The 14,420-nt window shown below is 44.6% G+C and overlaps 3 protein-coding genes across 9 annotated transcripts in view; 1 reads left to right on the top strand and 2 right to left on the bottom strand.

The window, feature by feature from the left end:
- Nucleotides 1–8,371, bottom strand: part of LOC125096225 (protein POLR1D-like) — a 44,446-nt gene extending 36,075 nt beyond the window's left edge. The window contains exon 1 of the mRNA XM_047723003.1: nucleotides 8,244–8,371. Coding sequence (XP_047578959.1) covers nucleotides 8,244–8,269 — 26 coding nt within the window. The 5' untranslated portion in view covers nucleotides 8,270–8,371. The remainder of the gene's footprint in view (nucleotides 1–8,243) is intronic.
- On the bottom strand, nucleotides 6,715–8,378 carry LOC125096224 (DNA-directed RNA polymerases I and III subunit RPAC2). Its single transcript, XM_047723001.1, has 2 exons — nucleotides 8,244–8,378; nucleotides 6,715–7,291 (listed from the first exon to the last, which is right to left on the bottom strand). Exons 1-2 carry the CDS (start codon nucleotides 8,267–8,269, stop codon nucleotides 6,916–6,918), a joined length of 402 nt encoding a protein of 133 aa, XP_047578957.1. The 5' UTR covers nucleotides 8,270–8,378; the 3' UTR covers nucleotides 6,715–6,915.
- Nucleotides 8,379–9,760: 1,382 nt separating this feature from the next.
- Nucleotides 9,761–14,420, top strand: part of LNX2 (ligand of numb-protein X 2) — an 89,581-nt gene continuing 84,921 nt past the window's right edge. For 3 of the 7 annotated variants that reach the window (XM_047722984.1, XM_047722987.1, XM_047722983.1), the window contains exon 1: nucleotides 9,761–9,945. The gene's annotated coding sequence lies outside the window, so the exon portion shown is untranslated. The remainder of the gene's footprint in view (nucleotides 9,946–14,420) is intronic. The other 4 variants (XM_047722979.1, XM_047722981.1, XM_047722985.1 and 1 more) reach the window with 3 other exon arrangements.

Below are 14,420 nucleotides of genomic sequence, written 5' to 3'. Positions count from 1 at the left end.
AGTATTATTAGGTACGATACCAATATATTCTATTGTATGCAATTTTATGCTTAGCCTGGCTTCCTGTCAATATTTGTATACGCAGCACCCAAACAGGGGGCCATCTGCTCTAGTACTTGTTTTCCCTCCTGCTTAACCTTTGTCTTGAAGCTTAGGAAAGATTATGAATGTTCCATCTTAATTTCTTTGTGAAAAGAGGAGAAACACAATTTCTCTTTGATTTTTACCTATACCCTATAAGTAGGAATGCTATTTTAAAATATCATTCTTGAAAGCAATGTATGTAGCAGACTGATAACCTTTCATACAGGGGTCCACAAATTGTATTTGTCCTAGGCTAGGGGAAACAAAAATAACAGAGGAGTTTTGCTTTCCAGTTTTCACTTGGAAGAAATATGAATGAAACCAGCCTGTTTGACACAATTCATATTATAATAACATTAATAACATTGATTAAGAACATACTCAATGGGCCAGATACTGTTCTATGAACTTTGAAAATATTATCCAAATTAATAGCTATAGTATCTCTCTATCTGACCAGTATTACTGTTATCTCAATTCTACAGATGAGAAAGCCTAGGCACAAAGAGGTCAAACAGCTTGTCCAAGGTCACATAGCTAAAAACTCTACAGCCAATACCAAGACCCAGGTAGTGTGATTCCAACACCACAACCTCTTAACTCATATGCTGAAGTATTCAGGATCCCAAGCACATCAACTTCCACTCCCAAGATAGACTTTTCTTAAAAAACAAAAACAAAAAAGAAAGGAAAAAGAAAAAAGGGCCCATAAAAATCAACTCCCAACTAAAACTCTTACAATATCCTACTGTCCCAGTAACTTGGTATTTTTTACTATATTCTTTACCATATATTACAAATGCACATACAGATTAAAAAGATTGCACCCTCCTTACATCACACCTGGACTGTTACAAATGTCGCCCAATGCACTGCTGTCTTACAAAGTTTCCTTCCACTTACCCATTCTGCACGGGCAAGGGATTAAAAAAAAAAAAAAAATTAAAAACCTTGGGGCATTCCACGGCTCAGGAATCTTTACTGGCTCCTTTACATTGGGAAAGAGAAAACGATTTATCCTGGAATACTCTATTTATTTTACTAGTCTGCCAACTTTAATACTCAGTGAGTTGCTGAAAGGCAGACTACACCCATCTTATTTGCGCTCTACAGTGCCTAGGACAGTGGCTGGCAGAGTGGGTGCTCATGGAATAGTCCTTGTTTCACAAGCATCTCTCACCCAAGCTGGTGAGATATATATAACATATATATTAACAAATGCATATACAGATTAAAAAGATAAATGATATAATTTTAGGCACAGATTAAGAACTACACACACACAAACACATACACACAGCGCTGAAAGTTCATTCCTTTAAAACGGTTTGTAATTTTGCTTTTTCATTGTTGAATAATCTGTTTTTAGAAAATTCTGAGTATAGTCTCCCATGTCCTTGGTCTCTTTTATTTCTCTGCTCAAATGTCACCTTCTCTGAAAGGCCTTCCCTAACTACTCAATGTCTCACCCTTCCTATCGCCATCCTTCTTTTACTTCCCATTTATACCACCACCTTAGATCCCATCATGTATTTATGTATTTTATATAATTGCTATTAGAAAATAAACTGCCTGTGGGCCAGTTTGTTCTCGGGTATATTCCTACTACCTAAACAGTGCTTGCAGTACTATTTATGTAATGAGTATGAATGACTGAAACGTTCCCTTTGAGGAGAGCAAATTGGTTGAGGGTAGACAGCAGCAAGATCAAGATCCAGCTCAGTGTCCCAACCCTCAACCTTCCCACTTGTAGCCCTGGATTCCCAGCCTTGTTAATGACGTGAATTCTGACATGGGTGAGGGAAGGAGAGGAGGGTGGCTGCATGCATGGACACCCAGAAGCAAGGACAGGTTGGGGAGGAGAGGAGATGGTAAATCCTGCCATACTGGTTTTGGTTGTGAGGGAGTGGTAGAAAAACAAAGGGGTAAAAGACAAGGATATGGGACCATTTTCAATGCTTCCTTTACCTTTCCTCCTACACAGACTCTGCCTCCAAGTATTGTAATTCTCATTTAGCAATTTCTGTGTATCTCCACTCCTACACTTGCATCCTCCTTACATTACACCTGGACTGTTAGAAATGTCGCCAAATGTACTGCTGTCTTAACAGTTTCCTTCCACTTACCCATTCTGCACCAACAAGGGATTAAAAAATTAAAAAAAAATTAAAAAATAAATTAAAAACCTTGGGGCATTTCCTAGCTCAGAAATCTTTACTGGCTCCTTTACATTGGGAAAGAGAAAGCAATTTATCCTGGAATACTCTTTTTATTTTACAAGTCTGCCAACTTTAGTACTCAATGAGTTGCTGAAAGGCAGACTATGCCCATCTTATTTACTCTCTACAGTGCCTAGGACAGTGGCTGGCAGAGTAGGTGCTCATGGAACAGTCCTTGTTTCACAAGCATCTCTCACCCATTCCGGTCTGTGTTTAGCACGATACTTACTCAACACTGTATGTTAGGGCACTTTATCATAAATACAAACAATTTGTTTTCTTTGTCATGTGTATACCTGTTGTCTGCCCTCACCCCAAAACTGTATAAGGCTTTTTTTTTTTCAAAGATTTTATTTATCTATTTGACAGAGAGAGATCACAAGTAGACGGAGAGGCAGGCAGAGAGAGAGAGGGAAGCAGGCTTCTTGCTGAGCAGAGAGCCCGATGTGGGACTCGATCCCAGAGACCCTGAGATCATGACCTGAGCCAAAGGCAGCGGCTTAACCCACTGAGCCACTCAGGCGCCCTGTATAAGGCTTTTTATGACAGTCCGATATTATACTGTTATCTCTTCTACTTCTTAGGGCTAGTGCCCGTACTAGGATCACATTTGCTGTACAGAGATCCAATAATCTAGGTACGGAAGGAAGTCATTAAAAAAACTGCAGACCACACAGTAATTGTACTAAGACAATTTATAAAGTTTCAAAAAGAGAAGGGAAAAAAAAAAAACAAACAAAACCAAAAACCCCAAGAATCTGAGGACAAAAGGGTTGGGCTTTGGGTCTTTATAAGTACTTGAAAGCAGACCGGTGGATTTGGGCCCACTTCCTAGGAGCCCAGTCTGAGGGATGTTACAGAGATGGTCTCTGACTTTAAGTTATGCTTACTGAAAAGATGACTCTTTTCTAGTGATCTGGGGACTATCTACAATCTTAATGCTTCGAGGAGACAAAAAGAAGGGTGGGGAATGGTGTGCCATAGAACTTGATATGCTTTATTTCTTGAAATGCAAGACAATCTTTGATCAGAATCTTTGATCAGAACTAAATGATCTACTTTTTATGTAGACTTTTTTTTTAAATCACTACGATACTTTGTAGGCACCTGTGTTATACCAACTAATTAGAGCACTTACATGTTATAGCTATATGCAATTTATAAATAATTAGTTTGTAAAGTGCTCTGAAAATAGAAAGTGCTGCGCAAGTACTCAAATTAGTATATATTAAAAGCCTTTGGTATGTAATCATTTTATTTAATGATTGGCTCTTTAAAAGGCATAGTGCTTTATAGCTGAACAAGATTCCTGATTTTAAATCATTAATATTAGTTTATTTAGAGTGAAAAGCTATTAGAGAGCAAATCAGAGGTACTGATCAAGTTATTTTTTCACAGTTTATATAAATACATTTGACTCCTACTTATGTCCCTCATCCTTTTACAGAGCAATTCAGTCTTCCTCAGGTTTCGCAGACTTTATGCAGGTTCCCCCCACTCACACCTGGCTCTTGGGTTATCCTGCCTATCCTGCCTGTCTTGCCCTCAGTTTTTTCCTTTCCCCCTCTGCCTTCTGAAGTTGTTCTGTCTGAACCTGTGAGTTTATGGCTACCCTAAACAGAACCGAGCCAGCAAGCCACATTATCAGTGATGAGAAATCCTCTTAAGAGCAATGAAGCCATGAGCTGGGGAGGCAGTCACTGATGGGTGCGTTTCCCACACATACTGCTGGTAATTACTTCAGTCTACTATCATCATCCTATGTCCACTAATTAAGCTTTGCTTTCATCTCCTGAAGGTCTTGGTTTAGAAGTATTAAACTTCATTTAAATAATTCTGCTTACCATCCCCACAGGAATATTCAGAGGCAAAATTTTAGATGAGGCAAATAAATTTTTTATCCTTTCCCACCTATCCCCTTAGATCTTCCTTACATCTTCAAGTGTGAACTTCCTTACAATGACCCTGGCTTTCCAGAATCTCTTTCTAGAATACTCCCTACCCTAGGACTATGACTTAGACCTTCCCTCTTCCCTGCTCCCACTAACATTTAGCTCTCCAGTGTATTTTCTTGATTGGAAAACCCAAACTAAGCCCCTTTTCTATACAATGAGTGCTAATGTTTAGCCTTCTCAGGCACTAAACTAACATGTCCAGTGCCCAACAACCTCCTTGTTAATGCCAATCACCACTTTTCTGTCCTGTGTCTCATTCAACATTTCTTCCGTCTCGGAAAGCACTGGCTTTTCCACAAGTCTTCTCACTGGTTGCTACTTTCATACCCAGCCTTTAATGCTGACGTTGCCCAGGGCTTAGTCTTGGGCCAACTTCGTTTATCACACTCATTTTTATGGATTTACATCATCTTGATGGCAAGAACTCACGAAGTTTCTCTGTAGCTTAGATGTTTTTCATGGCCTCCAATTCACATATCCACTGTCTACCACATTCAGAATGGAATTTTGAGTCCAGTTACCTTTTCCACTTTTCAACTTATTTTTCCCCTTAAGCTTCCCATTGTAGTACTTTGACCCCAAACCTAAGTGGGAATATTTCCCCATTATCCACATCCAATTCCTGAGGCCTGCCAGTTCTATACCAATTCAGTTCTAAAATATATTTCAAATCAACCTTCTTTTGCCCATCACTAGCTTGCTGCCCTTCCAAGCTTATGACACTCTTACAGTTCTCTCAAATCATCCCTCCACAGCACTGTCCTGCCCTCAGTTTTTTCCTTTCCTCCTCTGCCTTCTGGGTATCAGGTATCAGGTATTCAGGTATCATTACCATTGTACTTAAAATCCAAACCCCTTACCCCCCTAACTCTTCTTCCCACCGAATCCATAGCCTATGCCCTTCTTCTTGCTTACCATGCTACAGATAAGCAAATCTCTCAGTATCTTTAAATCCTCAGACTACCAGTTTTCTGCCTCAAGACCTTTGCACAGCTAGCCCACCAAAACACGTTCTCCTTTTTGCAGTTAGCTCCTTCTCTTCCTGTAATCTTCGGAAGAACATCCCTGACTTCCATACCAAAAGGTGATTCGCCTTTCATGTTTTCTATCTTGACCCTATATTTGTTTTCACAGACTTCCAAGTTAAAAAAAAAAAAATTCACTCCTATTATAATGTTTGCTCTAGGAGAAGAAGGTCTGTGTCTCATCCAATACTGTTCCATCCCAGGGCCTGGTATATACCAGGTGCTCAACAAATACAGAAATATATTTATCTGAAGAAGTTGAGTATAGGAATGTAGGTTCTAGGCCAGACTGGTAGAAAGAGGTCTGAATGAAGTAAATAAAAGGTTACATCCCTTAACAACCGACATGGATTTAGCTAGTATTTTCTAATTGTCTACTACCTATCAGGCACCGTGCTGCGAGTCAGTAGAGTGGATAGACAATATAAGCACTAACAATAGCATAGTGAATCTAAGACCAGGAAACGCAGGAGTAAAATGAAATCACATACAAGTGTCCAAACGAGGGTGGGAGTCTGACCTAGGAGTTCTTACCTACCCTAGGGCATAGCAGAGTAAGGGTGTTCCAGGAATATGGAACAGCAAAAACAAAGGCCCCAGAGCACAGAGTGCTGGGGGTGCGATGCTCAAGTTCAAAGGCTAACAAGAGATTTAGGGTGAAGTAAGAGTCAAGTTGGGGTAGAACAGATATGAGACAAGGTTGATGAGATTAACAGGGCAGTTCAGAGCCGGTTCACTAATATTTTAAGTTAAAAAAAAAAAAATCATTTTCCCAACTTGGAAATTTCCTTCTCCCCATCCTTATTGGAACTCTGAGCTATACTTAGATACCCACGTAAGGACTGAAGATGTTACCTGGTCATGCCAGTTTTCTCTTTTTTAATATAAACTCTTGACCTACTTAGGTCCTTTCTGGCAAAATATTTCGTTAGTGTCCTGAAATTAAAGCAGCAAACTGGCATCTATCCTATAATATGCTACCACAAAGATGGAGCTAGATCCTACCTAACTCTCCTGTGAAACGAGAATTCTCACAAGTTTTTCAAGTTATTCCCCACCTTTGCCCAACCTACCAGTCAGAGCAAAAGATGCAATTCTCTCATGATTTACTAAAAATAATCTAGCAAGAAGCTAAGTCCTCCTCCCATTTCCACCTTTCTTTCTTTCTTTTTTAAACTAACCACAGTCTGTCTGGAGCCATGCTCTACTGCATCTCTCCCTCTCCCCCAATCACAGCCATGAATGCATATTCTTTTGAATTCCCTTGATCAAAGCCCTTGTCTAGGCCTCTAATTTTCTTCTAGCTTTCTTACTTTCACTTTTGGCTCAATGAAAAGAAAAAAAAAAAAAAAAAAAAACCAAAAACCAAAAAAACCAAACAAACCCCTGGCACAGTCAATCTTCCAGATGAAGCAACAGAAACCACTCAAATTAGTTTAAATAAAAGAGGGAATTTATTAGATGAGTACAAAGGTTCTTGCGGGGATTCCAACAGCTGTAATGGGTCATAGCTAGAAGCACACCTTTCTGAAGGACAGATCGTGTTGTGATTGCAAACTTCTACTTCTGGGTTTTGCAAGATCACGAAGAGAATATCCTAGAGGATGTCCTCCCCGTATAGTGCATAAGAGACTAGAATGTGGATTCATTTCTGCTTGCTTTTTGATCCTTATATTCCTTTATGCTGGCCTCAAACTTGTCCAGCACATGTTGGCAGACATTCATGAGCTCATTCAAGCCTCTCTGAAATGGCTCAACAGCTGGAAGAGCACCTCGAGTCTGAATGCGTAAATTAATTTTGCTCTCTGAAGGATGGGTTGTAGTGTAACCACAAAATTCCACTTCCGGGTTCTTCATGATCATGTAACGGAGAGAATTTCCTAGGGTATGGTCCTCCTCGTGCAATACAAATGTCACACAGTGTCTATCTGTTCCAGCTGCCTGGACCATTTCCAGGGCTGTCTTCCTCTCGCCTTCAGCCATTGAGGTCTTCAATCCAGATATTTTTCTACACACATATTTTTTATAAAAATGAGATCATACTGAATATGGTTTTGTAACTAGCTTTTTTTTCATTTACTGTATCACAATTGCAACAAATCACTCTAATGCACTCCAATTACATAGAATTATTTATTTGTATTAGCCCCTTATAATTCCTGCCTCCACAGACTCTATCAATAAATATTTAATGATTGCCTCCAGTTTCGCCCTACTCCATCTGACAGTCCACATGGCCACAAGGGCACAAACATAAATGTTTGCTAAAATATTCTTTTGGCAGAATCACAAGAAAGGGACAGAACTGGGATAGGGTGGGCTCTGCTAGAGAATGAAAGGGTATTTAAAGGTATACAAAAACACAGATCTTCTTAAAAATTGGGGCTGCAGATCATCACCGTGCAGGCCCCACTATGGTTTCCATTTGCAGGAGATAAACTAGAATGGAAATTCTGCAAAGTGTCAATCAAGCAGGAGGGAGAAAGAGCTGAGCGCACGGAGGAGTGGCTTTATTAGCACTCTACACAGTAAGTTGGGCCACAATTACAGGGGCTTAGGCCTGACCGAACGCACCAATACCAGCACTCGGCGAACGGAGGCCTGGTGCGTGGCCTTACGTTAGTTTTATTTACTCCTGCTGTTCTAATTCGGGTGGGCGGTTTAGGGACTTAACTCCGGCCTCATAACTTGTGCTCCCTCCAGGACACCTAGTTGTACCGAGGCGCCTCTACTCAAACACATCCGTATGTCCTCCCCTCCCATCCCAGGCGGGGCCCCCTCCTCCCGCTCAAGCGCCCACTTCTCTCTCCTGTCCTTCCAGCCCGGCCCTCGTTGCCGGGCCGCGCCGTGGAGGCTGAGGCGCCGCTCGGCCACCTGCCCCCCAGCCACCCGTTCCCGACGCAGGGCGCGGCCTGCTCCTCCCGCCGGCCCCACCGCCCACCCGCCTCCACGGCCGTTACCTCTCCAACTCCTGGTCCTCTTCCATCGCGAGGACGGCTTCCGGGATCCTCAGGTGGTGCTGGCGGATCCGAGACGCTAACCCATACCGTGAAACGTGCGGGCGAAGCAGGAAGGAAGGAACCACAGACGGAAGGAGCAGAGGACGGAAGGAGGGAGGAGGAGCCACAGCGGCGCGGCGAGGCCCAGCCGCTGGGCGGGGCGTGTACGTTCCGCCGGGAGGCCCCGCCCACAGGCCGGGCTCCGGGCGCGAGGAGGGCGTTGGCCGGGCAGGACTTGCTCACCTGGAGCTCCCGGAGCCAGTCTGTCCGCTGAGCTAGCGGGGATAGATGGGGTCGGTCTCCTGTCCCACCTCAAGGCCGAGACCCGCCTGTGGGCGTTTGGGTTCAGCCCTTGGCACCTCCGGCCAGGTGATGGCGAAGGGGGCGGGGCCTTACCTGCCGCCCCCAAATCACCTTTCTTCTTAGAGAGGAATCGGGCCTCTTTCAGACAAGCTTCTTGACCCTTCGGGCACTGTGTTACTCCCTAGAGGGACCCCCAAGCCTGGCAGGGGTGTGTGGTGGTGGTCAGGAGATGACAGGTTTAAACTATAGTTGATCAATACACTTTGATGAATTTCACAACAGAAAAGGTTTAATTTCAGATTGTGTTTGTCATCCGGGATCTTGTAGCTGCACACCTCAAATGGGTCAAAATAAGCCTTCGTTTTTATCTTCGTAGGGAGGAGCGAGAGTTTGGAAGTAAAGAGCTCTTCTCCCTCCTGCCCCCCGTCCTTTTTCTACTAGAAATTTTTCTACACCTGTAATACATAGTCCTCCTTTGCTCTGGACTTCCTTTGCCTTTTACCCTTTTGGCTTAAACCTCCTCACCTGCGGAGCCTCCCTCTCACCTTTGTTCCCAGGTGCCCCTGTCCCCGCCTTGGCAACCTTTCACCACCGGACTCGCTACCCGCCCTCCTTTTTCCTTCCTACACCTCCTCTCTCCGTCCCCCCAGGTGTTCTTCACTAAAACCCTCCTTCATCCTTCCTCAATCTCCTACTCCCCTCGTCCTTCACAGCCCGATCAGTCCCCGTCCCTCGCACCTTACCCCAGAGTCCCCTCGCCCCAGCACACCTTTATTTCGGCTTTCCTGCGCCACCTGTTCTCTTACCCCCCACCCGATTCCCCTAGATGTTCACTGCCTCCCCCAGCTGTTCCACGCTCCTCGCGGCGGTCCGCGGTCGGCGGTGAGCGCAGATCCACTTCTTGAGCGCGTCTTCGGCGGGGGAATCAGGCGGGCGGCAGGGACAGCCGAGACCGGGTGGGGGAGGGCTGGCGGCGAGGGGCGGAGTGGGCTCACTCTAACCCGGGAGTGACGGCCGCGGCCTGGCCCACCCCCTGAGCTCTCGGATAGGTGAAGCCGCTCTCTGGCCCGCCTCCTTCCCGCCCTGTGCTGCAGCTGGTTGGCCCAGGTGCGTGTCGGGTTGGGCGGCTCGGCCCCGGCGCTCGCCCCCGGGAAGGCAGCAGGGGCGGTTGAGAAGTGAAGTCTTGGCCAGAGTTTGCTTCTTGCCAGGAAATCCGCGGTGGTGGCAGCGGCTGCGGCGGTTCCCGGCGGAGCGGAGGCCGGCCGGCTCCCCGCTCCCTCAGCGGGCCGCGGAGAGCGGACCTGGCGCTGGGCTGCGGCGCCGCGAGCCGGTGCGCGCCCCGGGCGGCCGCGCTTTCCCAGTGAGTAACTTTGTCCTGCCCGCCTGGCCCCGCGCCCTGTCGCGGGTCCCGAGCAGCCGCCTCAGGTGCGGGCGTCGGCGGGGTGTAGGGCAGCGCCGTGCGGGGGGAGGCGGCCGACGTCTACGGCTCTGCTCCTCGCTCGCCCAGGCTGTGGGGAAACGTAGACCCGGACCCACTGTGGGGCCGGCCGCGCTGGTGCGGGGTGGGAGGGACGGGCTGTCCTGAGCCGGGTGCCCGCCGCCGGCCAGGCGCCTGGGAGAGGCGGGAGGCCCCCGGCTGTTACCATTTGGTGGTTCCGGCCACTGTGTTGCTGCCCTTTGCGTCGTTCGCTTTTTCCAGGAGGGGAGAGGTGGGGATGAGTTTCTTATTTCCTGTGTGTGTGTTGCAAACGAGAGGGGCACTAGCTGCCTTCCATCGGATCTTGTTCTCCAGGAAAGGAAGAGGGAGATACCCACCGTCCCAGCCTGTTGCCTCTGAATTCTCACCTTTCCCTGGAGGCTGGAGGGAAGGGAGAGCTCACGTCTTCAAGGGGGTGATTTGAAAATATGGATCTCGATTTGGAAGCAGTTGCACACAAAGCACCATCCAGGAAAGACCTCTGTCGCTTCCAAAGCTTTTATGCCATATGTTCAGACAAGGACTTCTGACCTAGGTAGTGTTTCTTCTGATGTTACAGTTTGCAGTTCAGGTCGGGAATCAAGACGTTCTTCTCTACGAGGAGCTACAGTACACGGAGGCATGGGCTCTTTAAATCACAGAAACCAGAAACGAAGTTGAGTGTAAAGCAGTGGCAGGAGGAGACAGTTGCGAGCTCTGGTTTATAGGAACTGCCTTCACTTTAAGAATTTCACGTTCTTGCAGCAGTAGTACTTATTTGTCAATTGGCCTTCCTCCCAGGACAGATTTTTTTTTTTTTTTTAATTTTTTCCTTGAGTGGAGTGTGACACAGCGCTGATGAAGTTGGATCTCAGTAGATCAGTTTTATTTTCTTTGCCAGATTTGATTCCATCTCCACAACCCTTTAGAAAATGGACTTTGATCTAGTATCCTTTCTGGCCCGTCAGAGCTTTGTTGGGCCATGAAAAACAAAGTTTTGCCTTTTTAGCTTGTCTAAGTCTCACATGTGAGTTTTCCCAGAGGGGTAAAATGTAGGCCAAATCAGAACCAAAGTACAATAACACTACTTTTAATTTGGCCCACTTGTGTGTTAACATCCCTAATTCTGTATCTTGCTTCTCTCTTCTTCTCATCAAGTTAGAAAGTTTTCATTATTTATTTATTCAGCATGCACTAGAGTGCCTACTGCCTGCTGTGTGCCAGACATGGATGGCCGGGATCAGTTCTTTCCCCACCGGTGATCACAGTCTTCCTTGGAAGCTGATCCACACCTGTTCCATTAGCTACCAGAAAGTAATTTGAATAAAGTGCTGTGGGGACTTAGAAAAGGGAGCATTTCTGCCTGGAGTTTGCTAGGGAGGACCTCAATTAGGCACTTCAGACGGATGTGGAGTTTTCGCAGTACATTCTAGGCAAAGGGACTAACAAGTAGGGTGTTGCATTATGAGATCCACATGTAGTTACTCTGGCTGAGGGGCGCATTGTTTGGGGTTGGAATAGCACTCAGGTGTTTGTGTATTATTCATTTCAGAGCACTTAGCACTTTGCCTTGATTACAATAGGCACTCAAATACTTATTGAGCTGACTTGAACAGAAACATGGTGGATTTTGTGTGCCAAATGAAGAAATTTGGACTTTATCTACTTATGATGCAAAGCTGCTAATTTTATTTTTTTTAAAGATTTTATTAATTTATTTTAGAGCGGGAGAGGGTGGGGGAGGCAGGTGGGGAAGGGGGAGAGAGGATCCCACCTGAACCCACCTGAAGCCGAGCAGGGAGGCTTGCGCTGGGCTATATTGCGTGACTCTGAGACCATGACCTGAGCCAAAACCAAGAGCCAGATGCTCAACTGACTGTGCCACCTAGGTACCCCCAAAGCTCCTAACTTTAAATAGAATGTCATGGGGCACCCTGGGTGGCTCGGTTAAGCATCGACTCGGTTTCTGCTCAGGGTCCTGGGATGGAGCCCAGAGGCAGGATCTGTGCTCAGCGGGGAGTCTGCTTGAGGATTCTCTCTCCCTTTGCAAACCCTCTCCCAACTTGCTCATGTGAGCACTCTCTCTTTCTCAGATAAATAAATATTAAAAAAAAAAGAATAGTGCTTGGCATATAGTGAGGATTTGCTAGATGCTAGTTGTTACTCTGTGTGAAGGCAGTGGAGGTAGAGCTGATGTGGCATTGAGGAAGTATATTTGGTTAGACTAGGTAAGTGACTAGCTATGATTAATGAGAGGATGATTCCTTAGTTTTTTGACTTAAGGCGTTGGAGTGTACTGGTTAAACTGGCTGTGAAGTCAGTACAAAAGTTGAATTCCATTGCTTACCTATAGAATTACCATCCTGAACTTTGGTTTCCTAACATTTAGGAAATGATCATAGTACCTGCCTAGTAGGGTTTGAGGATCAAATGAAATTACGCATAAAATGCCCTTGGCAGAGTACCTAGCATGTTACAAGTACTCGGTAAATATTGGTTGTTCCTTTAGTGATGATGACATTAATGAGCTAGTAGAATGTTGTAAGATATGGAAAAGAGTAGTTAAAAGTAACTGAAGGTGGAAATGGGGAAGAGAAGATAATTAGTTTCGGATCAATCCAGTGAAATGCTAATGAACGGTGGAGACTTCTGTGATGAAAATGTTGGATAGATGTGCTGGGCAGGAGCTAGGAAAGAATGGAAAAAAGAAAGACTTTGCGTAAAGCTTTTGTGAGTGTGGTTAGCTTTTTTTTTTCTTTTTAAGATTTTATTTATTTGAGAGAGAGAGAGTGAGAGAGAAAGAGAGCGCGCATGCACACACAAGCACAGGAACGGACAGGGGCCCAGGGAGAAGAGGGAGCCGGATGTGGGACTCTATCCCAGGTCCCTGGGTCATGACCCAAGCCAAAGGCAGACATTTAACCAACTGAGCCACCCACATGCCCCTGTGGTTAGCTTTTTGGAAGATTAGAGGAAAGGGGAGGCAAAGGAGAGGTTTATAATATAGGAGTGGTAGGAGTGTTCATGTTGAATATTAGACATTTCTCCTTAAAATGCATTTTGGCCACCATCAGCGGGGAGCTCCGGGTTCATAATTTGGTTGGCTCTGTGCCCATCTCCTCCTTTGTTTTTTCTTTCTGATTGCCCCCCAAATAAAATTATTTTTTATTACGCAGTGCCATTTAACTTATCCGTGCTTATGGGGTTAAAATTCACTCCAGGCCCACCTTCCTGTATCAAAATCCAATAAGGTTTCTAGAAGAAACGAAGGTCTTATTTTGAAGGTTCCACTCAGGAAGCAGTGTTGGTTGAAAAAAAAGATACATGTATGTATATATGTGTGTATTAAATATATATGATTTGACATGCAAGATATATGTACATATACATACATATGTGTGTATGTATATACATATGTATACGTGTGTGTGTACACAAATCTTGCATGTTGAATTATGGTTGTAGAAGACTCATCCAGACCTAACATGATCCTGTTATGGGGCCTGGGGGATTTACAAAGAAAATCCCTTTTAGTTTTCCTCTCCTATGACTCTTCCTCAGAAAGTACAGAACAGTAGAAAAATCTGTGATTATGCAAGTTTTTGGTTGGTTGGAGTTAAAAGAAGTGGGTATTTTGTGTATTAGTCTAATGAAAATTTGAGGGAAATGTCTTAAAAAGCAAGTGCTCTGATACACATCATGATAAGAAATTGTCATCTGATTAGTATGCTTTTAAAGAGGTAGGTATCATAGGATCTGTTCTTTAAAATGTATGCTTCAGGTGAGCCGGGATCATAGCAGTTTTGTTCACTGAACAATCCCCAAGTGCTTAGAATCAGAAATAGTAATGTGTGCGTGCATGAATGGAATGGATCTCTTGGCTTTGATCTGTCTTGGCTCACAGATTTCTCTGAATTTTTGAAATAATCATTAGTCAGAGGGAAAACAAAAGAGAATTGAGCCAGCAAGGAAGCTTAAAGCACTTCATGTACCCACAGGAAGATATAGCGACTGTAATAAAATTTATGCCTCTTCTAATTCAGTGACTGTAGTACCTACTGCTATAATTATTTACATGATACCCTCCTTTTTCACATTTTCCTTTGATAGTTGTGAGGGGTGCGGTAGGGAGGAACAGACTTACATAGGGTTCAGAGTTGAACAGACAATAGCTGTGTCATAACTTTGTCCTCTCTTGGTTATTAGCAAAACTCTGGAAGTATTGCTTGATTAGAAAAACTGAAAAATTAATAGAAGTCTTTTGGGCAGAGAGGGTTTAAGCATAGCTTACACCTTTATCTTTCCAGCCTTGAGGTTTAGTACTGTGACTTCTGACAATCAGAATCCCTCAAGAGAGAAATTATTTGGGGGAACAATTA

This window comes from Lutra lutra, chromosome 3, assembly GCF_902655055.1.
Source record: "Lutra lutra chromosome 3, mLutLut1.2, whole genome shotgun sequence".
NCBI lineage: Eukaryota > Metazoa > Chordata > Mammalia > Carnivora > Mustelidae > Lutra > Lutra lutra.
The sequence above is the reverse complement of the archived record's forward strand: the minus strand, read 5'-3'. Positions and strand labels throughout refer to the sequence as shown.

Coding starts and splice junctions, on each gene's coding strand:
- LOC125096224 (XM_047723001.1), bottom strand. CDS start 8,269: ATGGAAGAGGACCAGGAGTTGGAGAG. Junction 7,292..8,243: donor GAGGACCAGGAGTTGGAGAG/GTAACGGCCGTG, acceptor ATATGTGTGTAG/AAAAATATCTGGATTGAAGA.